This window comes from Exophiala viscosa (genome assembly GCF_022695815.1).
Source record: "Exophiala viscosa unplaced genomic scaffold EDD37scaffold_3, whole genome shotgun sequence".
NCBI lineage: Eukaryota > Fungi > Ascomycota > Eurotiomycetes > Chaetothyriales > Herpotrichiellaceae > Exophiala > Exophiala viscosa.
In genome coordinates, this window is record NW_026944355.1 from 195,057 (window position 1) to 218,129 (window position 23,073).

General features: G+C 50.5%; 11 protein-coding genes across 11 annotated transcripts; 5 read left to right on the forward strand and 6 right to left on the reverse strand.

The window, feature by feature from the left end:
• Position 1: 1 nt before the first annotated feature.
• EDD37DRAFT_310206 (phytanoyl-CoA hydroxylase) lies at positions 2-1,395 on the reverse strand. Its single transcript, XM_062811316.1, has one exon. The coding sequence runs from the start codon at positions 1,224-1,226 to the stop codon at positions 240-242; it is 987 nt and encodes a 328-aa protein (XP_062671476.1). The 5' UTR covers positions 1,227-1,395; the 3' UTR covers positions 2-239.
• Positions 1,396-2,217: 822 nt separating this feature from the next.
• Positions 2,218-3,585, forward strand: EDD37DRAFT_310386 (uncharacterized protein). Its single transcript, XM_062811320.1, has 2 exons — positions 2,218-2,460; positions 2,549-3,585. The coding sequence occupies exon 2, from the start codon at positions 2,616-2,618 to the stop codon at positions 3,339-3,341; it is 726 nt and encodes a 241-aa protein (XP_062671477.1). The 5' UTR covers positions 2,218-2,460; positions 2,549-2,615; the 3' UTR covers positions 3,342-3,585.
• On the reverse strand, positions 3,541-4,686 carry EDD37DRAFT_625124 (uncharacterized protein). Its single transcript, XM_062816208.1, has 2 exons — positions 4,467-4,686; positions 3,541-4,380 (listed from the first exon to the last, which is right to left on the reverse strand). Exon 2 carries the CDS (start codon positions 4,356-4,358, stop codon positions 3,717-3,719), a length of 642 nt encoding a protein of 213 aa, XP_062671478.1. The 5' UTR covers positions 4,359-4,380; positions 4,467-4,686; the 3' UTR covers positions 3,541-3,716.
• A 284-nt stretch (positions 4,687-4,970) lies between these two features.
• On the forward strand, positions 4,971-5,518 carry EDD37DRAFT_648061 (uncharacterized protein; the record flags this gene model as incomplete). Its single annotated transcript, XM_062817967.1, has 2 exons — positions 4,971-5,277; positions 5,361-5,518. The coding sequence occupies 2 exons, from the start codon at positions 4,971-4,973 to the stop codon at positions 5,516-5,518; spliced, it is 465 nt and encodes a 154-aa protein (XP_062671479.1).
• Positions 5,519-5,560: 42 nt separating this feature from the next.
• On the reverse strand, positions 5,561-8,676 carry EDD37DRAFT_310499 (chitin synthase I). Its single transcript, XM_062811321.1, has 2 exons — positions 5,863-8,676; positions 5,561-5,812 (listed from the first exon to the last, which is right to left on the reverse strand). The coding sequence occupies exons 1-2, from the start codon at positions 8,464-8,466 to the stop codon at positions 5,798-5,800; spliced, it is 2,619 nt and encodes an 872-aa protein (XP_062671480.1). The 5' UTR covers positions 8,467-8,676; the 3' UTR covers positions 5,561-5,797.
• Positions 8,677-9,381: 705 nt separating this feature from the next.
• EDD37DRAFT_625128 (uncharacterized protein) lies at positions 9,382-10,694 on the reverse strand. Its single transcript, XM_062816209.1, has 2 exons — positions 10,134-10,694; positions 9,382-10,073 (listed from the first exon to the last, which is right to left on the reverse strand). The coding sequence occupies exons 1-2, from the start codon at positions 10,485-10,487 to the stop codon at positions 9,645-9,647; spliced, it is 783 nt and encodes a 260-aa protein (XP_062671481.1). The 5' UTR covers positions 10,488-10,694; the 3' UTR covers positions 9,382-9,644.
• A 157-nt stretch (positions 10,695-10,851) lies between these two features.
• Positions 10,852-11,959, forward strand: EDD37DRAFT_625130 (uncharacterized protein). Its single transcript, XM_062816210.1, has 2 exons — positions 10,852-11,377; positions 11,450-11,959. Exons 1-2 carry the CDS (start codon positions 11,198-11,200, stop codon positions 11,759-11,761), a joined length of 492 nt encoding a protein of 163 aa, XP_062671482.1. The 5' UTR covers positions 10,852-11,197; the 3' UTR covers positions 11,762-11,959.
• EDD37DRAFT_685854 (uncharacterized protein) lies at positions 11,922-14,230 on the reverse strand (the record flags this gene model as incomplete). Its single annotated transcript, XM_062819900.1, has 5 exons — positions 11,922-12,617; positions 12,669-12,825; positions 12,931-13,221; positions 13,299-14,058; positions 14,113-14,230. 5 exons carry the CDS (start codon positions 14,228-14,230, stop codon positions 11,922-11,924), a joined length of 2,022 nt encoding a protein of 673 aa, XP_062671483.1.
• A 776-nt stretch (positions 14,231-15,006) lies between these two features.
• On the forward strand, positions 15,007-17,005 carry EDD37DRAFT_625133 (uncharacterized protein). The gene has a single exon (XM_062816211.1). It carries the CDS (start codon positions 15,246-15,248, stop codon positions 16,764-16,766), a length of 1,521 nt encoding a protein of 506 aa, XP_062671484.1. The 5' UTR covers positions 15,007-15,245; the 3' UTR covers positions 16,767-17,005.
• Positions 17,006-17,253: 248 nt separating this feature from the next.
• On the forward strand, positions 17,254-19,237 carry EDD37DRAFT_656784 (putative major facilitator superfamily transporter; the record flags this gene model as incomplete). Its single annotated transcript, XM_062818855.1, has 5 exons — positions 17,254-17,458; positions 17,519-17,819; positions 17,897-18,187; positions 18,244-18,638; positions 18,705-19,237. 5 exons carry the CDS (start codon positions 17,254-17,256, stop codon positions 19,235-19,237), a joined length of 1,725 nt encoding a protein of 574 aa, XP_062671485.1.
• A 123-nt stretch (positions 19,238-19,360) lies between these two features.
• On the reverse strand, positions 19,361-21,949 carry EDD37DRAFT_310543 (HAD-like domain-containing protein). The gene is made up of 3 exons (XM_062811322.1): positions 21,310-21,949; positions 19,632-21,247; positions 19,361-19,575 (listed from the first exon to the last, which is right to left on the reverse strand). Exons 1-3 carry the CDS (start codon positions 21,763-21,765, stop codon positions 19,485-19,487), a joined length of 2,163 nt encoding a protein of 720 aa, XP_062671486.1. The 5' UTR covers positions 21,766-21,949; the 3' UTR covers positions 19,361-19,484.
• Between the last annotated feature and the right edge of the window lie 1,124 nt (positions 21,950-23,073).

Consider the following 23,073-nt stretch of genomic DNA (forward strand, 5'->3'; position numbering starts at 1 on the left):
GGGATGGGATGGGATTGTGAGGGCTGGAGGAATTGTCCCATTCAAAGTTTGACTACGTCACCTTGTCATGTCGTATTCATGCCGCGTGCAAAGGCCGTGCTGCCCAACCTCTGCACTTTCGATACCCAATTCGGTAACAACTCAGTATAGGCTTTATGCGTATACTTGCTTCTCAGATCTATTGAAGTTATCTGGCTGCCAGATAGTTCATGATTCGGGAGTTGCCGTGGCCCTATGACCTACGACTTTCCATCCAGTCTGGTAAACTCTCCAGGCCCGCCCGGTATTTGCAACCAGTTCCTATCATCATAATGTTCCTCTCCCTCAATCAAGTGGAATGTATAGATTATCCGCCCCTTCTGGCTCGTGTTCTTCTCGCTCTTATGCAGAATGTTGCCATGGATGAGCACCAGACTCCCAGCCTTGACCTCTCCGAGCACGTACTCCTCTTGTTTGATTGAACCCTCTTTGTGATCAAATCCCCGCGGCCACTGGTTCTCTTCCGATACAGATACGAAGGTCGTTCCTGAGTTATCTGAGTCCCTGACGAATCTTTCCTTGATGGGTGCTCTTCGATGACTTCCAGGCGCAAAGCTCAAGCATCCATTTTCGACCGTCGCGTCCTCGAGTGCGATCCAGAAGCCCACAGCCGACGGCTGTTTCGTGTACAGGAACGTACTGTCCTGATGCGGTGGTACCGCGCCTCCGATCTCCGGCTGTTTACATATGACCATGCTTTGTAATAGTCTTGGATCTCTGTATCCGAGGTCTTTTGCGATAGCAGCATTCCGTCTTCCAATCTCTCCAGCATGAGAAATTTGGCCAAATTCAGGCACGAGACCATGTAGATTGTGTCCAATCTTGTTTATCGCCCGCTCCTTTGGCTTGTCCAACTCGCCAGTCTGAGTATCAAAGGCGTCCTCTTCGAAGAAGAAGCGCACTTTGTCACCAGACGATAAGAAGTAATCGTCCCCAACATGTTTTTTGGAGGTAGAGTTGCCGTCCTCATCCGTGCCCGTCGTAAACCGTGTCATGGGATGGTCGGCCAGAGGGAACTCGGTCAACAGCTCGTAAGTCTTGGACAAGAGTGTCTGACAAGTTTGCGGGGAGAGGTACGATGGTATGATCAGGTATCCATCACGCTGAAAGGCAGCGATCTGTTTAGGCGTAAGCCCTTGTGGTGTCTGTGACGACGGCGGATCGGGAGAGATTCTGGACGGCGCCATATCCAAATACTGCTTTGCTTGAACGCAAGCGTAGTGTGATGCCCGCAGCTCTGCTGAGGAATGTACTGCGGTCTTATCTTGGGCGGGCAACGGGAACAGAAGATTTGGAGTTGCACTTGATGAAGATCTGTAGTCAGGGCCCGGTAGGGTCACTTAGGCTACCTGCGGGGCGAGGGCAGCGGGGAATACTGTACCGTAGATAAGCCCGAGCCTACAGTACTTACAACTCTAGCTTTGGCCTAGCCCTTCTGATTAAAGCAGTGACCTACGGTTATGTCACCTTTGTTCATTCTTCCACTTCATCAACTTGCTTGCTTGTCTTTCAGTCGAGTCGATGCAACAACTTGACCATGACATCTTTTGCTGCGGCGCCCGCCTCCCGAAGAGTATCGATCCAGGAAGACGTAGAGTTTTGCATGACAGAGGAGAATCGGGCCGGAATCCTCGTACTGATCTTTGTTGACATGCGCTTTTCATGGTCTGATCTTTCTGACGTGCGCTCGGTCTCTGCATGCTTGCCATATATTGACATCTCTCTTATATTGCGGAAATTCCGCCATACTGATTCCACGGCGATCTGCTTGCTTCTTTCTGTTCTTGCGTGCTTTCTGTGCGGATGGCACTCACAACTTCATGGATATACCTTTGAAATTAGAGGCCGCTCATGGTTCCATCTCTGAAGCTGACAATCAACGCCCATGATCAGTATTGACGAATTGAAGTAGAGAGGAAGCTGTCGCAGACATGCAAGCTGTAAGTTCCAAATGAAGAGGAAAACAAACAATGAAGCTCTGCGCAAGGCTGCAAAGACGAAACGAGTTGCTGCAATCATTCACATGCACCGGGTATGTTCATGGCCTCTGTCCGACAACATCTTCGAGCACACTTCGAAAATGGTGACCATCAGTGCAATCATGTTCATGTTGTTGGCTTCGACGGTCGACAACATTTACAACACGACTGAGTATTGAGTTCGTGGGGCCTGGATCCCGGCCAGGCGGGAGCGACAGGGGTTCCGAGGCTAAGGATCGCTTACCGCCCGTTCCTGCCTACGACCGATCTGTTTACCTTTACAGGCTCGGTAAGCCTGAAACTAGTTGACTGGCGCCAGCCCTGCCCCTCATTTTAATGCATGCAATACTCGTACCCAGCCGACCATTTTCCATACTCATGGAGACCTCTTTGTCACCAGTTCCATGGATGTGCAGCTGGAATCTTCGCGTGGCTGGAGGAGGTGAGCGTCATGCAGGCTTTTCAGCCTGGCCCATCTACCTAATGACCTGCCAGCAACCGTTCTGATTTAGTCTCCCTCTCACAACTAGAAGCTACCTCACTGTCGGATTCTTCACCATCTTCAAACAATCACCTTGCACCCTGTGAAAGCATTCAATGTCAGACCTTGAGGTCAGATCACCTGGGGAGGAAACGACGACGGTATGGGCGCTGGCTTCGACGACTGACAATTGGGATACCACCACAACGACGGCGTGGGCGCTCGCCTCAACAGACAATTGGGATACCACTACGACGACGGCATGGGCTCTCGCTTCGACAAACGGATGGACAACCACGACTGAAACGCCTTGTACAACGAGCACTTGGAGCACAACGACGTCGTGCACAACCACCACAACACCCTACTGGACGACTTCGACCACGTCTTGTACAACGACAACAACAACGGCCTCCAAAACAACCGAGCATTGTGGACTATGCGGCGACTCAACGAATACTGCTCCTGCAACATACACCAACTCGGCAGGGCAAGTGGTCGCGGTGACCCATCACAAAGCAGGTCTATCGCCTGGTATTGTCGGTGCCATCGTCATTGGCGTCTTCTTCGGTGTCCTCCTCCTAGCTCTCCTCTGCATCTTCTGCTTCCGCCGCGCCCGCTCACGGGCGTACTACGAGGAAGATGACGAGTCGGAAGATAGTCGCAGGCGTCCACCAAGACCGATCGATCCGTACGGAGGCCGACCTATGACTTTTGTTGGTGGTGGTGATCGTCCTGAGACCAAGGTTGTCATTACGAGGCAACAGCGGATGTTTGTCCGACCTCCTGCACGAAGAGTGGAAACGCGAAGAGAGCGTGTGGTTGTTGTCGAGGACGACTGAAGGATCTGATTCTGCTGAGTGTATTTACTAGTGTTGACTGCATACTGGATTGGACATATGGGATGGGCATGTTCGGATGACATGGACTTATGGTACAGGATATTTTTGGATGGTTTGGACATCGTTTTCTACAAGATTGGGACATAATGCAGATAGCATGGAACATAGCAGGTTGGCATCGGAGATATCTCCTGGTTACAAGAAGTACATTGTGAATTTGTACACGTCAATCAAGAAACCATACTTGATCTCAAATATCTCCCAGTGCCTATGTGTATACATTCAATCTCAAAGTGTAGCTACAATACAACACGCTCTCTGGCGCGGAAACTTTCCCGACCCATGACAAGACGTCCCCAGATCGACCCATTATCATCACAAATTCAACGGTGTGGTTGCATTGTACCATGCATAGGAAATATTCCTCGCATTCGAAGGTGGCGGTGGCCGCTCAAACGACCCCGGCGCCGAATAGTTGTTGTAGTCGCGAGAACCTCCTTGCGTCTGCGGGTGATACGCACTCGTCGGTCGCGGAGCAGCCTCGACAGGGCGATGCCGTGCGTATGATCTGGCAGACTGAGGACTGTGATGGTGGTCGTGCTCATGGCGCTGAGATCTCGAAGGCGATTTTGGCGGCGGCGGCGTCACGCTCCTACTCGATCTGGACGACTCTGATCCGGTAAGTCGACCTTGAAGTCCTAGTTCCTCTAGGTAGTCTTCTTCGTCGATGTACTGTATCTCCTGGACCTGGTGTGGTGCCGAAGCGGCTCTGCTGCTCTGGCGAGGCGTTCTCGACTGCTGTTCCAGTTTCTCGGGTGGTACATCCAAATCGTACGGATATTGCGGTCTGTTGCCGGTCGTTTTCTTGTTGGGACTTGGTGGTAGCGGTTGACAGCTTAGATATGACAGTGGCCCTTTGAGAGCGCGGACGGGATCATATTTGACACGCTTTTTGGGTCGAGAAGGAGGGGGAGCTGCGACCTTGACCCAACCTTGAGGGGTGAGGATTGTGGGCATTGTTTCGAGATACAAATGTTTTCTGTCAATGGGCAGTAGTAGGGCCAGTGTTAGCACTCTTTACTCTCACGATGTTGCTCTCGAAGATGGATCAGATTTCGTGCGCACATGGAGTCTGGAATCTGTGGTCTTGGGGTTCTTGCAAAAGCAAAATTGGAAGCCCAGCCATCCCGGCTGTGCACCTGGCGAGGCTGGGAAATGAGATGACATCTTGAAATCGTGGTCGAATCATCTTGATCGGCATCATGACAACGTAGGCCTCATACGTGGATTTTGTCTCAGATGGCCGATTGTTTCTTCAACATCTATCCAGATCCATTGGTAGCCATGATGCAAGAATAAGATGTGGTCTGTGATTGGGGATGGGAAGGTCAGAGCTTTGGCAGCCTTGTAGCCCCACAGGCCTATCATTGAACCATTCAACCACCAAGTGCAGTTCAGGCGGAGTAGAGAGACAGCTTAGGCAGTTCCGACACGATCTTGGCGCCAGCCTTCCCTTCCTTCGACTCTGATCCTGAGAGCTACCACCCACCTTGGACCTTGGACCTTGGACCTTGGTCCTCATCCTTGCTCGATCTGCGCTCCTCACTCTCTCTATACGTCGTTATTACGATGGCTGCATCCGGTGACGACCCAAGCGTCACTCCCTCGACGCCATCCCCATTCAATTATATCTTGTCGTTCCTTCTGGTCGGCGTCTGCTGGGGCTTCACCACCCCTTTCATACGCAAAGCGGCCATCAACTACACTCCACCATCACACCCATCAATCAGCGACCCCAACCGGTCTTGGGTGTCCAGACAGATCTTGAAGGCATTCTTTACTGTCATTGGATTACTCAGAAGCCCCAGGTATGCGGTACCTTTGCTTCTGAACCTCACTGGGAGTATTTGGTTCTTCTTATTGGTCGGGCAAGCAGGTATGTTTCTCGCAGATCATTATGACAGGGCTATATCATCTGCATGAGCTCTATAATTGGTCGAATCTGACGGATTGCTTCAGAACTATCTCTTACAGTCCCAATCACAAACTCGTTGGCTTTCCTCTTCACGGTTCTTGGAGAATGGTATGCCGAGGGCAAGCTCATCTCAAGAGATACTGGACTAGGGATGATCCTTGTCTGCGGCGGTATAGGGTTATGTGTATGGTCAAAGACTTGATGAACTTGGCCCGTAGGAGAGAACAGGAATCATGATGATGATTGTTGTGTTTATACATAGACTGCTTTTTGCCCTGAAGCGAGAGCCAAGTGTTTCCAAATCATCAAAACTAGCTCACGACCTTTTTGTTACATCAACAAGGGTATGACGCCATTCAAAACGCTCTTGCCAACGATATACAGCATTCTGTGTCGGAGCTCAAAAACGCCAGGACTATGGATCGTCCATTTTGTGCAAAAGCATTTTCATTACTCATCAGTCATTCTGCTTGTAGGACTATCATACACCGCGGAACTGTTATACGTCAGTAAAAGGTCATCTTGAAAGATGCATGGTAGACTTACTATTCTTACGACCAAGAACCAACATGCACCAACGAACCTGAACAGGGACAACCCGGCCACCGACCAGAGGATGACGGCCAGATAGATAGTGGAGTTTTGCTGCTCGGTGTCCTTGACATTGATCCTATCAAAGCCGGCAGTGTTCAAGACTGCCGCCACTAAGATAAAATTGGTAATCATCCACGCAGTAACCACATTGCTGCGGAAAGATTTGTAATAGTCTTCTTGCTTTTCGGCCGGATTTGGTGGCTTGACCTCTTTGACAGCTTTTTGAGAGAACACCTTCAGTTCTGTATCGTACTGGGCATTGAGATCACCGTCATCCTGGGGAATCATGACCTCGACCTTTCCATCTGCCTTGACGTTCACACTCTGCAGTTTCTCAGCTTTGTCATCTCCCTTGGTTCCCCAAGTGATATCGTGAGTGTTGCAAAAGGCATAGATATTGAGGACATTGATGTAGGTCGGAGTCAGCACGATGTACTGAATAAAGCATGTAAACATATGCCAAGGGTCGAAAAACAAAAAGCTTGCCACAAACCACAGCACATATGTGCTTGCCAGCGACACGATAAGGCCGAAAAACGTGCTATTATTGAAGATGGTCGAGATGCTAAAGTCCTTTTCTTCGACCTCGGTCTCGATGGATCTGACAGTAAGGAAGATCGAGGCAAAGGTCAACCAACACATGAGGATGGACCAGAAGATGACCATCATCAAGTAGGACTTCTTTGCGCCCGTAGGTCGATTGCCCATGGACAGGATGAAACAGTATAGGAGGGTACCCAAATAAATGAACTCGAATACCACCCCAAGGATTGTGCCTGCAGTTCCAAGGGGCCCTGAACCGCCCAATGATGCGGTGAGAAGTCGAAAGACCAAGAAGAAGTTGCCAATAGCGAACCAAGCGAAGACCATGTTGATGGTCTGATAAGTAAACTCGATTAAGAACATGAATTTGCGAATGGCAGAATGATCACTCCGGAAGAGCTGGTAAACGTGTGCAACAGCATACACCGCGGCAAAAAAGGAACCGTTCAGCCAACGTCTTCTCTGTAGCACAAACTCGGCAATACCGTCGGGAACATCAGTCTCGCCAGTGGCGGATTTGACGTATTGTAGGATCCATCGGCAATTGCGCTTGCTGACCAGTTCGAAACAAAGGATACGATCTTCGGCGAGGTACATATTGGCCGTGAACACTCCGGCTTCGGCGTGCATAAACTCTCCCGCGAAGTAGCGTTCTAATGGGCCGTGTCCATTCTTGTCGTTCTGTAGAGCGACATAGCGATAAGCTGAGAAAGCACCTGGAAGCACGGAGATGAAGCCAAAGGCTGATTCGAGCGGCTTATCCAAGATATTCGACATCTTGTATTCGAAGTTTTGCGTCGCGACCAGGGGATTGTAAAGCTTCTTGCCATGATCCAACATGACCTTGATTTCACCACATGCGCCGCCACACATTGGCTCCAAGTCGAAAGCTTTCCACAGTTGATAGATTGAATCCTTTCCGGGCTTCGTTCCGGCGTCGATGAGGACACAGATGTTGGGATCCAAGACGCGACCGAACGCTTGGAAGAACCACCGATGCGAGTTGATCTTTTTCTGGTTCTTCTCTTTGAGACAAAACAGTAGCTGCACAGGTGTAGCAGATCTAGGCTTCAATGAGACTTGTGTGCCCTTGATCTCGAGACCCACCTGCGTCGTGTACTCGTAAATATGAGCTGTGACGTCTTTCCCATTGACTTGTTGCTTGGCGATACCATCTTGATATACTCCGAGACCTGCTAAGACAGCCCTTGTTCTCGGGTTGATCTTAGCACGCCCATCGCTAACGATGCAAACCACGATCTTCTTCCAGGCTTCCTTGCCCCAAGTCTTGCTGCTGCCACGGTTGCACATGAACTCGATATTCTTGAAGACGCCCGTCATGGTTCGAGCGAACAGAAATTCGTCTTCGTTGTACATGGTGACGACGATGAAAAGTTCGGTCTGTCTTGGCTTTGCAAAGAGCCGCTGTCGGAGGGTAAATCGTTCATTGTAGAAATCTTTGGGGTCACAGGTCGCTGCCGAATAACGCATGTGTGTGAACTCGTCTCTCTCAGGTGGTTGCGCATGCGGTACGCTGGCCAACAGTTTCGGCGGCACCGGGCAGTCCAGCACAAGATTACCATCAAACAATTGTACCTCTTTCACCGTCTTCCATCTTCGTATGGGTGCGGGCGACGGGGTTGGACGTGGCTCATCATTATAACCGTCGTAGTCCGACGCCGGCGCAGCGTACGGATTGGGCCCGTAGGCAGAGTCTGGCTGTATCATCGGCACGGTATCATTTTCATTTCGGTAGGGTTCGCCTGGGGTGGGATATGGATCGAGCGCATAGTCGCCCGGTGGGTGAGGGGAGTAAGGTCGGGTGTAGTAGGCGTCATGATGATCTTCCGGAGACACAACGTAGTCATTTCTTCCATAACCCATATCTCCGTCAGGGGCAAATTGTTGTTCATACTGCTGGTTGTGTCCTTGCGAATTGTTTATGTTCTCAACCGAGTAGGTCGGTTGCATAGCCAGACGGTCATTGGAAGCTGTAGGCATCTGTAGATGCATTGGCTGTCTGGGGTACGATTCCTGTAGAGGCCGTCCAGGTGAGGGTGATCTCGAGTCGTAATGAGGGTGAGAGATCGGAGAAAGAGGGCCGTCTCGGTGAGGGCTGCCTGCGCGCAAACGTCAGCAATCGCCTTCAAGGCTGTGCAAGGATTGTCCCGAACCATTTGCGCCCAACCGATTATAGGCCATGGCTGGCGAGAGTTGAAGCAAGGAGTGAGTACAGTCAAGCGATGGTGGTCTGTGTGTTGAGCGAGTGGAATGGAATGTGCAAACAATGGATGAGGAGGATGTTGGATTCGTCAGATACTGCTATTCCTAGGCCACGCAATGATAGAGTCGTCGTGTAGGTAAGATGGGCGCCGCGGGGGGCTGTGGTGAGAAGATGGACGATGCAGGTAATCTGTTTACTCCATACCGAGTTCAGGAGTGGATTCGTGGGCGGCGCAGTCGTTGCACGGGATTGTGAGAAGAGGAGAGCTGTATTATAGATGAAGAAACGACCGAGTTGATCGACTTGGGACGAATGATGGGATATCGCCGTGACGCATTAATTGTTTGTCCTTGTGAATTGAAGCAGGCTGGACAAGTCTCTGTGTTCAGCTGTTCTCTTTGCGAGGTGCATGGAAACACGAGGCAAGCGAGGCGTCTGATGCCTGGAGTGTCGCGGCAAAGCCACACCCTAAGGAAAAGTGTATCGCCTCGCCAACCAAACCCCTTAAGCCTAGGGAGGCCCCTGCATTTCTCCAGATCCAGCTTTGCCCCCTTAGCCTCTTCGTGGCGGGTTTCTATTTTTTAACCCCTTTATCCGTACTGACCTCCAGTATGTCCACCAATTGTAGTAAAGCTTCCAAGGCGTGGGCTGTGGAAACATACAGTAACACCCACGTTTTCCAGGCAGCTTATCTCAGCTTCCGCCACGTATCGTGCAAGGCTGTGCGTGCAAACATTGTTCCTTTCTCTTCTCACCCAACTACCTACGAAGATGCCACAAGTTCATCTTGGTCTGGGCATGGACTTACAAGTCAAGTATCTTTCTATTGATCAATGCCCTGCTACAGCCTGATAAATCTGCATGATGGTTCATGCTTATGAAGTGAGGTCACCGACGGCTTGATGTCTCAAATGCGAGGCTGTCCCAAAGCGAACCGGCTTGATACTAATACGAGGTACAAAGTGACCTACTTCCCACAGAACCCGCCATCCACGATTATGCATGCTCCTGTGGTAAAGGTATTGCCTGGAGCAGCGAGAAATAATGCTGCAGGTATTAAATCCTGCGGCTCACCCCATCTTTCCGCTGGCACTCTCATCATCAGGTAGTCAGTCATTTTCTGATTGTCCTGATACTGGCTTGTCATAGGAGTCTTCATGAACCCTGGCGCAATGCTGTTGACTTGGATGCCTTTACTTGCCCACTCCGTGCTGAAGGCCTTTGTCATCTGCAAAACGGCGCCTTTGGTGCTGGAGTAGACACTCGTGTTGAATCCAGCTTGGTAGGATGTGACCGAGGCAATGTTGATGACTTTGCCTGGCCGTTTAAGCGACAAAAGCTTGCGACCAAACTCTTGTGTGGATATGTATACCGACTTGACGTTAACGTCGAGTAACTAGTGAAGACCAGGGTTAGCAAACCAGGGAGAGGTAGTGAGAGCGAGTCTTGAAGTCACCAAATCCAGTTCGTCGTCCGTTGCATTTTCACACGGATTGCGTTTCATGACTCCAGCACAGTTGACCAGGATTTCTGGTTCTGCTCCAGATTCCCATATCGACTGATAACAATCCCGAAGACTCTTGGGGTTTCGGAGGTCACAATGGACTTGGGTGATTTTGCCTTTCACATCCTCAATTTTACTCTTCAAGTCTGCTGACAATGGGTCATCTGCGAGCTCGATCGAGATGATTGATGCTCCAGCCTGAGCAAATGCTGAGGCAAGAGCTGACCCGAGACCGCCTGTCGCGCCTGTGAAGATGGCGGATTTGCCCTGCAGCGAGAAGATACCACTGAGGTACTCCGACGCCATTTTCAGATGGACTGTAACCTGAAGTTATTGTTCTACGCTTTTCATGGGTGAGTATTATGAGGCTACGTGCAAGTTGCCATGTCAGTCTCTCTTGTAAGTAATGGAGGGTCTCGTGGGGTGTTCAGGAACCTCGGGAGACACTACATCCAGACGGGGTGTGCTCCAGCCATGACCCGCGACAAGCACCCCAGGTTTGTACCTCGCCATCTCCAATTCGACCATTTATTTGTGATTGGACAACCTGGGGCCCCTGAAGAGTGGCTCGGAAGACATACGCCGGGGGGATTCCGATGTCCGGTTATACATCGGTCAACCTCAGCCTTGACAACAACATGTACCAAATACATGGACTAATCAATCTTCTCATCGCTGCGTGAGCAACGCTTTTCGAGCTCACTGATCTAGACTTCGCGCGTAGGGGCTAAGTTGCATAGCCGCAAAAGCCTGAGATACTGAAGCGCGAGAGCCTTACCGACATGTACTGCCGGTGTTGGCGGTCGGCGTATATCTCCCGAAGTCGATCCTCTCGGCTTGATTCCAGCGGAAGCTTCGACTCATGCACGGTTGTCGTACTTACATAAGGATGGAATCCCCCGCATCATCTTTCTCAGGGTCTGGAGAAGTAGTGCATCTTCCTTCGACCGAGCATTGCCATCAGATTCCGGCGGCAGCTCACCAGCGAATATTCAGCGTCACAACCAGCAGCAAAGATGGCGCCCAAGCTCGAGAAGACGTTTACTATGAGAGGATACATCAACAAGGAGAACACTCTCGATCTCAAAGCCATCAAGACGGGACCTCAGAGGATCATCGTACCCATCGTTTCAGGCTTTGTCAAGGGATCAGGATTGGATGCTGAGATCTTGCCTGGAGGTGCTGATTGGATTCTGGTATGTAGACTCATCGTCCGTCCATCTCCAGTGCCAGTCTACGTCTCTGACTTTCGACCAATTAATGCATAGCTTGATCCACCCTCCAACATTGCCCACATTGATGTGCGGACACAAGCACGCGCATCAAATGGTCACAGTCTCTACATCCACTATATTGGAGTCCTCAAGATGGACGAGGGGGCACAGAAAGTCCTGGGTTGGGCCTCCGATGCCAAAACTACACAGGTTGGGGATCACCACTGGTTCAATCAACCCATCATTGAGACAAGTGACCCTGAATTCAAGTGGGTGGAAGATTGTGTTTGGAATGGACAAGGCCACTTTGTTGTCGATGAGAGAGGCTCAGCTGTGGAATACGAAATTTACAAAGTCACCAACTGAGAAATGCTTGCTTTATTCGCGATACTTTGAGCGTATCATGCTGTGAGTTTCATGCAACACTTTACTGCGTGAATTATCAGGACTTCTCAATGCTCCAAAGACATCAGATACGCCTATGGGACGAAGGAGATGCTTGTTGTCTCGGCTAAGCTGATCTACGTCAATTCCCATTGACAGGCTCAAGCCTGCCTGCAGTACGTCCGTCGATGAGTATGTCGAATTTGACGCTGCCATCTTTCGCAACCGTCTCCTGCTTATTCATGAGCGTATACCTCTCGCCCGGCCGACAATTCTTGAATCCCAAAGTGAACACTCCTGGCTGGCGACCATTGTACAAGACCAAATCGACAGTTGCTCCATCTTGGCTATAGCACTTCGAAACGAGCACCTCGGGAAACGAGACTTGGTCCAGAATAGGCGCCTGGAAGATGTGCTTTGGTGGCCCGGTCTGCACCATCTTCGTCCAATCCTGAAAACTACTCAACCTCGCCTTGAGTGTAGTGCCTTGATATAGCGTGCTCAACCCTTTATTGCGCAGGGCTCCCGTTTTTGTAGCATAGACAGGGTAGTGCTCCTCATCCACCTGTCTCATCATCTCGTCTCGAATCTCATCGTCCCCATACTCAGCCGCAGCCGAAGCAATGGTGCAGCGAATGGCACCTTCGCCACTTTTGTAATTTCCGGGATCGAGCTTGTCGGCACCCATGAGATTGCGAACCTGAAGTTGACCCTTTTCATTGAAGTGGAGGGTTTCACGCTTTGTGAAAGCCCAGTTCCGATGCGCGATGTGAGGCAGGTAAGCGGCGCAAAGAAGGGCATTGACGGTGTCGGAAAGAGCACCTGCCAGTCCAGGGATCTGTAGCGACAGTCAGCGCCTACAGGCAGAAATGAAGTAAGTCAGACGCACAGTAAAGCCAGTCAGCTCGCTGCGAATGGGCAAGATACTGCCATCTGGATCGGTGAACTCGGTCTCCAAAGCATGTTCGAAGCGCTCGCGCAACTTGGCGCCGTAATCGTTGCCCAGGATCCGATCTGTGAGAACGATGCCGCCGATTCCGACAAGACTGTAACGTTTAGTCATATGGGCATAATTGAAGAAGGCAAAGGCATGTTTGCGACAAAATGTACGAAAGAGTCAGATGTAAGGTCATCGTCGGTGGAAAACTTACTTGCAAGGCGTGTAGAGCCAGTTCGGCTCACAAGGATAGAGGCAATACGCCGCCTCGTCCATGTTTCGATGGACTGCCTCTGCAACACCTTGAAGGTTGTAGCGATACTTGTTCGACTCAGTAACCTCAAAGACCATGCTGTCAGGTTTCGTGTAACGATCATCAAGCGTGTTCGACTGATATATTCCAATTGCTTGCAAGATGTAACCCGTAACCATGATATTGTCCTTCTTAATTGGGTCCCAATCGTGAGCGTTGAACTTGCCAGCCATAGATTCCCATTTCCAGAATCTATAGGAGAAGAACACCATATTATTAAATGCTGACCATAGGAAATATCAGCTTGGACATGGGATTGTCAGACTTACTCGATAACCTTCTTGGACATGGATTTGGTGATGATATTCCTCTGAGCTTGTGAAAGATAGCCATGAAAGTTGGGGCAGTAAATGCTCTGATACAACCCTAAAACATTGATCGACTCATATAGCTGATATCGGATGGCCGAAGTTTGGAATTGATCAATCACATCATGGTACGAAAAATCGTCCTGTGGTGTCATACCGAGTTCAATGAACCATTGTACAAATCGAAGCGTACGTTCGTCAACCTCACGGGAGCCTGGCTTGGGTGCAACGGCTTTGAGTTGATTGTTGCGTACCTCATCGACGAGGTAGGCGTTACGAGCTTCCCTCTTCTTCTGACCAGCTCGATTGGCAACCCGCGAGGCATAGGCAAGATAGATGACGCCGCCGATACAGATCAGTGTCCAGAGGGGAGCAGCCAGCTCCAATAGAGCGTCCTTGGCGAGACCAGCTGCCAAAATCGATGTGCCTAACCACAGTATAATGGGAAATACGATTCCACCCATACCGAACCAAGCAAAGAGCACGAAAGGGATCAAGGCACACGAAACGACGAATGCAATGAGTGAGGGAATGGTAGCAACAGCTACAAGGCCTGCCCCCGGGAACAACATGCCCAGTGCAGCAGCACGCAGGGCTGGTGATTCAAGCTTGTAGAATGAGGTCAAGCCAGCGAGGAACAGGAGGCCGTATTGTGAGAGGGTTCGGCGTTGGTACTGCCATTTCGTGTTACCGGTGCCGACCTTCTCCGGAACAAGGACATCTTTGCACAGAATTAGCAGTAATACACTTGGACCGACACGAGAAGTAGTCTTACCTTCCCAGTGGAAATCGCCCACCCGTGATTTACTCGATACTGCCTTCATTTTCTCTTCTTCGCTCGTAGCTTGAGTCTGAGTATTCGTCAATCGCAGTCCGCCTAGAAGAGCTTTCATACTGTCTTACACGAGTGGCCATCATTGATTAGTCGCCGGGAAGTAGAAATCTGCACACACCGCTATTCAGGAGTGGAAGATGTAATGTAGTTGACGGCGAAAGAGTGTTTTTGAACGGCTGTGAAGATGCATTTCTTTTGTGCAAGACGGTTCATGCTGTAGTTATGCAGCTGGCCACTTACGGACGTCACGTCTAGACAGGGTAGCATACTCGAAATCCAAGTCTCAAACTGAACCCAGGCCACCAAGCTTGGTATGGGGAGCGCGACACGCCATTAGGAATGCATTGTACCTCGAACCGATTCACAATGTTCGAGTCAAGAGATGACTATTGTCGTTGGCTGGACCATGGTGATGATCATTTCGTCCAAAGCAACTAGGAAAGTCTCGTGCCACTGAAGTCTCCTCTGTAAGGACCCTTTACGGTAGCAAGCATTGGACAAGCAGATCGAGACAGATCCACTGCAAAGGGACACACCCTTTGCAAGGGAGTGTATCTCCCCACGTCAACTCCAGTTTGCACGAGTAATTGAAGCTGACTCGCGATTAGAGAAGAAGCCCCAGCAACGACACTCGAGAGTGAACTGGACCTGACAGTTTAACTCTGTGGCGCGCCTAGACCGTCCCAGCGTGAGCATCATCTAGCGGTCTACTTAGTGGGGCCGGGGAAGCCGATTACCTCGGGCTGGCATTGAATGAGGGGTATCCGGGGTAGGGAGGGCGTGATACAGGCAATTCGGAGTCAGCGTCGTAGGGGCCCTTCACCCAAATCAGTCAGAAAAGACTGGCCTGCAGCGCGAGCCAGGCTGTACCAACGAAGTGGCCTGCATTGGTATTGGATTCGAACCCAGATGAGTTGGATTGTGGCCAGACCAAAATCATCTCGGTGACTACCTAGGTACGTTCTAGGCTCTGAACCTGGACGCTAGCAGCCTCTCTTTCAGCGTGAAATTATCACCTTCTTTCTGAGTCAGGGCACACTATACCGCTCCAAAAGCCAGCGTACCATCATTCAATGCCATCTCACCAATCTTCAAAGACGGATGTGTCTTCGAAACCCAAACCTATTGAAAGACCGAAATTGAGCAGATCGCAACGCGAGCGCAAGCGAGAGAGCGACAGAGAAGCGCAACGGCAAATTCGTCAGAAAACCAAAAATCACATCGCTCATCTTGAACAATTGGTCAAGACTCTACAGGAGTCGCATGCAGACGATGCCCGGACGAATGACCTTGTCGAGCAGATCAAGTCAAACCGGAGAGAGATGGACTCACTGCGTGGATTTTTTCGCGGAGTTTCAAAATTAGTTGAAAGTGTCTCAGGGTCGCAATGTGCTGTGGATAGAGAGTACGACAAGGATCGTTCTGCTGAGCCCCAGCTCTTTTCGTGTCTCCCAGAAGACGGAGATGCCTCACCAGGCAACATGGACGACACGCAGATTTTGGGTCCGTCCCTCAAAGTCGCCAGTTCCCGTGTTAGCGTTCGGAGCTCTCTGGATGTGCTTGAGAAGGACAATACGGATTCACAAAACACGTCCACATCGACACCACCGCCGGCCGGTTTTGACTTGGCAGATCTTTTGTTACCAGAATGCGCTGATAACTTGGGAGGCCAAGGTTGGTGCCAGGCATCTCGTCAAGGTGTCACCTCAAGCACTTCTTCCGATAATCAAATCTCTCAACAAACCACAGTCCGCCGCAACATCAGCATGGTCGTAACAGAGATCCTTCAAACTAGAAGCCTGGAAGGAAGGCTATACTATCTAGCAGGCAGTGTCCTCCGCTTCATCTTAGGCCTGCCAAGAGAAGAGCCCACGCCGGTAGAATTCACCGAAGACATCGCAATTCGAGCCGTTTTGAGTGGATGGGAGAATGTTGCCGAACAATATGATCTAGATCCTGGCTGGCTATGGCTCCGTCACCTCGATGAAGCGGTATACTCGGCTTGCGGTATTCCTGAAAGGCTGGCATGCCTCCGCATAATGCGACTTTACCTACAGGCACAGATGTGGCCACAGACGTCGTCCAGCTCTGAACTTCCTGCATTCCTCGCTCCTCGTCCGTCTCAGAAATTCATGGAGCACGATCCTCTCGTCGAGTACTTCGTATGGCCAGGCATGCGCGAGCACATGATCTTTGAACCGACGAGATATGCCACCAATATATTCATGGACACTTTCCGGAATCAGGCTCGCTTCGTCTGGCAACACAATCCCGAAGATATATTCTCTCGCGACGTCTTCTCAGGCACGTACTCATTTTCCCAGGAGTTTATCGCACGACAAAACGATCTCCGCTGCTGGGCAGTGCGGTCGGAATTCTTTGTGCGATTCCCCGAGTTGAGGCAGGATATCCCATGCTATGATGAATGCCTGTCGCTTTTACCCCAGCTCTTCGTTCCACAGGGACAGAGTTCACACATAGCGCATGCTGCTAGTAATGATGTAAACTCCGAGAGGGTTGTTGACAAGCATGGGCCATCACCGCCGATGCTGAGAGATGGGCTATTGTCCAATTATATCACAGACGGGCTCTGACGACAAAGGCAGGGGATGGAGAGTTGACCATTGCATGGACATACTACGAGTCAGCATTGAACTTTTTAGTAAAGAACCTTGACATGTCTCCACTTCGTCGACGTTGACTTGGTGAATTGAGTAAATCACCATTATTGGGCCGTGGGTGGTCTCCCAGACAGGGCATTGTTATGAGTCAGGAATGCTGAGTCGTACAGATTGTGGCCCGCTGACTCGACAGCTCAAGGATTTCATGACTGGGTCAGAGAGTTCAAGGTTTTATGCCAGAACGTCCAGTCGTTTCACGGACACTTCCGCGGTAAGCCTGGACTTGAGGGGCCCCCGTGGGGTTTTCGGATCCGTATTTTCGTTTGGAACATTGGTAGATATAAAAGCTATGTCTGTCCACGTGGCCGAGTCGTATAAATTGATAGCCGATCACCCATCAGAGGTTCAAATCAAGTTGGTCTTTCTGATTCCAAGATCGCCTAGAGAAGACAAGGAGGTCATGTCTGAAAAGCCAAACAGCATTGAGTTGGAGCACAACACAATGGCGACTGATGAGAATAACAGTGTCGAGCACCACGAGCTCAAAACTCACTACTCACATGTTGACAACAGCCTGGCTTTCAAAGGCGATGACTCTGATGGCAAGGTTGCTTGGACTGCTCGCAGCCTTATTGCTGCCATGTCGCTTGGCTTCCTCTACGTTGGTTCGTGTATCCTTGAGTACATGTCGGGTCAGAGCAGAGACTAATCGTAGAATTGAATAGGCTCCCAGATCATGTTATACTTCGTCGGCGGAAGTCTATCATTCATGGAGGCGGAACTCCACGCGACGGCCCACGCCAGTTGGCTTCCAGTATCCAATACGCTTGCTATCACGGCAGTCGCTCCTTTCACCGGGTACCTGCAAGATCTCCTTGGGAGACGAGAGATTACGCTCGCTGGATCGATCATGATCATGGTCGGCCAGGCTCTGGTTGGGAGTGCCCATACGTTTGGACAAGCTGTCACAGGAATGGCGCTTGGTGGAGGTGGTGCAGGAATTTGCGAACTTACTGCTCTTGCTGGGTAAGTCCAGCTTCTTTCACACGTGTTGTTCGTGAAGCTCTTGAGTGATGCATCTGCTTAACAAAGATTTCTTGCAGCATCTCTGATATCGTGCCAGTCCGACACCGTGGCATTGCCCTCGGCCTGATGACTGGTGTCATTATCCCTTTCACCCCTTATGTCATGTACTCTCAACTCTTGGGAACTTACCATACTTGGAGGTGGGGACAGTGGATTTGTCTCATTTGGAATGGAATTACTTTCATCGGACTGGTGACAACATATTTCCCCAAGGCACATCCACGTATGGAAGGATTCAACAAAAAAATGATCCTTGCTCGGATTGACTACGTTGGGGCTTTCCTCTCCATCACCGGAATCACGCTCTTGTGAGAAGACCTTCTCCCAAGAGTGCTCCATTTCCTTGCTGACGAACGGACCACAGCCTAGTTGCCCTTCAAGCTGGAGGCTACACTCATTCCTGGCGCGGCGCTTACGTACTGTGCCAACTTATCATTGGCATTGTACTAATCCTAAGCTTTGTGGTGTGGGAATGGAAGTTTGCAAAGTACCCAATGATTCCAGGCGAGATGTTCAGAGGGCAGAAAATCGTCGCTCTGGCGTTCTGCGTAGCTTTCGTGGCCGGCGTGAATTTCTACTCACTAATCAACTTCTTCCCTTTGTCATTTGGAACAATCTGGAGCCCAGATCCAGTTCAAATTGGCTTGAAAGGCCTTGGCTATGGTATCTCGACCACTGTGGGAGCAGTCTTCTTCAATGCTCTACTCTCCACGAAGCTGGAAGCGAAGTGGGTTCTCCTAGCCGCAGCATCCATGATGAGTAAGTCCATTGACTGAAGCAATGTTCTCTTTTCAGTTGCCAGTACTGACTAATTGACACTTCTAGCTGCATTTGGGGGAGCTCTAGCGGTATCGAATCCTACGAATCCGAAAGTCGCCGTCGCCTTGGGCACACTTGCCAGCTTCGGCGTAGGTGGCGTGCTGGTCCCTAGTGCTACGGTGGCACTTATTGTTGTCCCCGATGCCCTTCTAGCCACCACGGCGGCATTGTCGCTGTCTATTCGCACGATTGGCGGCTCTATCGGGTTCACCATCTATTACAATATCTTTGTGAACAAACTCACGACAATGCTTCCCGAATCTGTTGCCGAATATGCCATTGCAGCAGGACTTTCAGCTGCCGATGCTACAGCATTCGTTACGACGTTCCTGACCGACCCAGCAGCCATCGAATCAGCACCCGGATATACACCAGCAATTGCGAAAGCAGCAACATTAGGAACTTCATGGGCCTATGCGGGAGCCCTCAAATATGTCTGGTATGTGAGTATTCCTTTTGGTGTCCTCGCCATGATCAGCGCGGCCTTTGTACCCAACATCAAGAAGTACCAGACCAACCGTGTAGCTGTGGCGCTGTAGTCATTGGGCACAATCGAGGAGACGTCATTTGGTGGATGTTCCAGCATGTGTCATTGTCAGTGCTTTCATGTTTATCTATATTTGTGGCAACCTCATCGCTAAACATTGAAAATTGGTACCGACACTTCGGCTCGACATAAGTACCAATTGCGGGCCTTTGCGACATCTCGTAACTGTATCAGGGCAGTTGGCCACAAAGACTATCAGTCTAGAAGAGATCCTACTTGCTTCTAAGTAGACTCGAGGTTCACTGAGATTCTCGAAGCCGTTGTCGGAAATGTAAGCTCATACCAAGAACAGTAATGCTCGAGAATGCCATCATAGTGCCAGCCAACGACCTCGACACCAACGTCAGTAAAGATGTCCTTTCAGCGAAGGAATAGAGGATACTCACGCATCTATTTTGATGATGTGGCCCAAGCCCATCAAGTCTCCCACGCCCATGGCCAGTGAGATTGCAATTGCGTTGTATCCGATGGCCCATAGAAAATTCCACCTCGCCTGTCTCGCAGTCTCTCTAGCAATTCGAAGAAGCCTTGGCAGAGCAGTGAGCTCTGGCGACATGATGATGGCGTCTACTGCAGATGTCCCAAGAGCTAAAGATGTTGAAGAAACCAACGACCGACGCTTGGATAATGGGGAGAGGGAAAAAAGAATGCCAACATCAGCGGCCGCTTGCGCAGGAGCGTCATTCAGACCATCCCCAAGCATGGCGACGACGTTCTCTGTGTGGCGTAGTTTACTCTTGTGTTGATAGTCGTAGTTGTACTGCAAGGACTCGACCAGATCTTTCTTCTCGTTTGGAAGACTTCTGGCTTTGAGAAGGGGAATCTCCAGTTTGGTTGCCACTCGCTGTGCCTCTTCCTCCGAATCACCCGTCAGCATGGTTAGAGATATGCCAAGTTCTTTGAGCTCTTTCAGGACATCCGGAGCATTACGCCTGATTGAGTCCTGCAGAATGACCGTGCCGGTGTATTGGCCATTGATCGCGAAGTGGACCGTGGTCATGTCCACTTCAGACGAAATACGGGGTGGAATCGTAACACCGTGGTCGACCAAGAAACGATCATTGCCGACACAGACGTGATACCAGAGCTCTCCAGGTCCCTGGACGTCACAAGACACCCCCCTTCCAGGAATACTTTCCACGTTACTTGTTGGGGACGTTCCTGCTTCAGCTTCTACGAGCGTGTCGAGTATGCCCGAGAAATCTTGCTGGAGAAGTGTCAAAGACCACTGGAAGATCGCCCTACCGACAGGGTGTGCTTGTGCCTCATCTCGTTCCGCAGCACAGAGGAGCAGATGGCACAAGGCACGTTTCGCAGGATCGGAATTGTATGGCTCGACGAAGTACGAGGACGAAATCTCGGGCCTGCCTTCCGTCAATGTTCCTGTCTTGTCGAGCACCATATGTGTAAGACGAGATAATGTCTCCAATGTTTCAGCTCCACCTGGTACTAGGATGCCTGAGGCATAGCAAGCGTCAAGGCCCGCCATGATAGCGGAAGGACCTGCCAAGCCCAGTGCACAAGGGCACGCGGCTGCAAGGGTAGCCATCGCTCTTTCGCATGCGGCGTTGATCCTGTCAGCGAGCCGGATCGATGATGGCAGTGTGTACATTGTGAGTGCCAGACCAATGCAAGTGAGCGAGAGGACTGCAGGGACAAAGTAGCGAGCCGCGCTGTCCATATAAGAACGTCTGTCCTTGCTTCCATTGGCGGCTGGGTCATATCTCTGCTCGGATGCTTTCTCGATGCTCTCGAGTAATGCTTCTAGACTTGAATCAGATTGAGCCTTCGTCACTACCGCAACAAGATTGTTCGACAGATTTTTTGTGCCGGACATCAGAAAGTCGCCGGTTGACTTGCGACAAGGCATGGACTCGCCCGTCATGTTCGCTTCGGCGATGAGACTTGTGCCTCTGATGATGTAGGAATCGCAGGGTATCAGCCCTTGAGGCGGAATGTGATAAACATCAAGCGGGGCGAGAAGCGTGGTCGGCATGGGGGCCTTGGACACGTATTTTGTCAGTTTAGTAAGAGAGCAACTCTACCAGAACGGGAGAAACTCACCAGAAATGCTTCCACATCGTCCCTTTTTTCAGGAGTTCGCGCAGGATGTCCTTCAACCATTACGACTCCAAGTTCCATCTCCTTTTGCAGACCATAAAGTCCTGCAAATCCTGACGCCCCATGCTTCTTCAGTGTAACATCGAGATAGCGCCCTGCACTAATGACTACACTCAGAAAAGAAGCCGATGAAGAATACGTATTGGGTGTTGAGCCGGACTTTGCGCTGAGAAAGATATTGAAAATCGATAGGCCCAGACTGAGGAGGAGCGACAATGACAATAGCGTGTCCATAGACAACCTGGGAAGGCGAAACCGTTTCGTCTTGAAGCAGTTTGACCATGCGTTTCGATGAATCCATGCTGCATGAGATATCTGGATATAGCAAGCAATTCCGAATACTGCGGCATGCATACTAGAATCGACCATCTTCCCAGGCGCTGTACCACCGGTGGTCATGCTTCTGAGCCTATCGAGGATGGCAACAGCGGTTGCCCAACGAGTGCAGCCGTTGAATGAAGCCTTGAGACACTGTAACTCACCTTCTCTTTCGACTGCCTTAAGTTTCAGAGCCGCAGAACCTTGACCTTTGTCACCCAGGACAGTAGCACCATAGCCTACATCTTCAGCTAGCGAGATCAAGTCTTCGCAGGTGGTGTCCTGGGTGTTGTAAACCACTGTCGCACGCGATAGAGCGAGAGATATCTTGACTCGGTGAACGGAGGGATGCGACACAAGTGTGTCAGTGAGCGCGGTCACACAGGCGGTGCACGTCATGCCAGTGATGAGAAGTCGAATTGTGTGAAACGGCTGTAGACTCTTCTGTAGACATTTGGCGGTGTTTTTTCCGAGCTCGATGGCCGGTCCAACATCCCTGGTCGTCGTTGCATTGTATGTTTGGAACAGCCGGTTGACGTCGTCTTCAACATCGACATCATTGTACTTTATATCGAGGATGCGGATGTCGAACACTTCACAGGCTTTGATGATTTGGCTCATAAAATACGCCGTGAAGACGCAGCAAGCCATGTTGGAAAGTTATGCCGCAATTTAGGCATAGACAAGGTGCTGCTTGTCATCCCCAGGCCATCGTCCAGATTATGTCAACTCTGCGAAAGCTCAGCGAGGCTAGTGACACCACAGGACCATAAAGTCCGTCCCCAGATGAAAGGCTAGTCTACGAGAACATAGAGTAGAGGAGGTTTTTCCTGTATTAGCAATGCCATATCACATTGAGTATGTGGCAGCTGATTGTCCTAGAATAGTTTCAAACGAGTCAGGGACAACGAATCGGGCGAGTGGTGCGGCCGAGGCAAAGTAAGTTGAATTATGCTTTAGGTATGTTTGGATTGCGCCCCAGTAGTAGGACCTTGATCTTGGGCACTTGTATATATCAGCTAGTAGTAAGTGTCATATGGTTGATGAAGTCTTAACGATACAACCTCTGAAGTGTCAATTGCACCGAATATTCTAGGGCAAGCACTCCACGACAGGAGAGTCACGAGTCCGACCACGTCTGGGGTTGCAGGGCATCTCGGTTCCTCGGTCAGGTTCCTTCTCCACAGAATTGCTAGTGTGGCTTCGGTGGAGTTCTTCTGGAGTACCCGAATTGAGAAGCCGACATCAAACGCTGATGGACTACCAACGCCCGTGTCTCTAGAATCAAAAGTCTGGCTTCGATCTGCGGCCATCGTGCACCTTTTAGGCGAACGGTACCTGTTCTTTTAGACTGGCCCTGGGCAGGACGCGGAGAAAGAAGTCCAAGGT

Coding starts and splice junctions, on each gene's coding strand:
- EDD37DRAFT_625124 (XM_062816208.1), bottom strand. CDS start 4,358: ATGCCCACAATCCTCACCCCTCAAGGTTGGGTCAAGGTCGCAGCTCCC.
- EDD37DRAFT_310499 (XM_062811321.1), bottom strand. CDS start 8,466: ATGCATCTACAGATGCCTACAGCTTCCAATGACCGTCTGGCTATGCAA.
- EDD37DRAFT_310206 (XM_062811316.1), bottom strand. CDS start 1,226: ATGGCGCCGTCCAGAATCTCTCCCGATCCGCCGTCGTCACAGACACCA.
- EDD37DRAFT_310543 (XM_062811322.1), bottom strand. CDS start 21,765: ATGACCACCGGTGGTACAGCGCCTGGGAAGATGGTCGATTCTAGTATG. Junction 21,248..21,309: donor ACGATGTGGAAGCATTTCTG/GTGAGTTTCTCC, acceptor TACGTGTCCAAG/GCCCCCATGCCGACCACGCT. Junction 19,576..19,631: donor CACATCATCAAAATAGATGC/GTGAGTATCCTC, acceptor GTTGGTGTCGAG/GTCGTTGGCTGGCACTATGA.
- EDD37DRAFT_625128 (XM_062816209.1), bottom strand. CDS start 10,487: ATGGCGTCGGAGTACCTCAGTGGTATCTTCTCGCTGCAGGGCAAATCC. Junction 10,074..10,133: donor CGGACGACGAACTGGATTTG/GTGACTTCAAGA, acceptor GGTCTTCACTAG/TTACTCGACGTTAACGTCAA.
- EDD37DRAFT_310386 (XM_062811320.1), top strand. CDS start 2,616: ATGTCAGACCTTGAGGTCAGATCACCTGGGGAGGAAACGACGACGGTA.
- EDD37DRAFT_625130 (XM_062816210.1), top strand. CDS start 11,198: ATGGCGCCCAAGCTCGAGAAGACGTTTACTATGAGAGGATACATCAAC. Junction 11,378..11,449: donor GAGGTGCTGATTGGATTCTG/GTATGTAGACTC, acceptor ATTAATGCATAG/CTTGATCCACCCTCCAACAT.
- EDD37DRAFT_625133 (XM_062816211.1), top strand. CDS start 15,246: ATGCCATCTCACCAATCTTCAAAGACGGATGTGTCTTCGAAACCCAAA.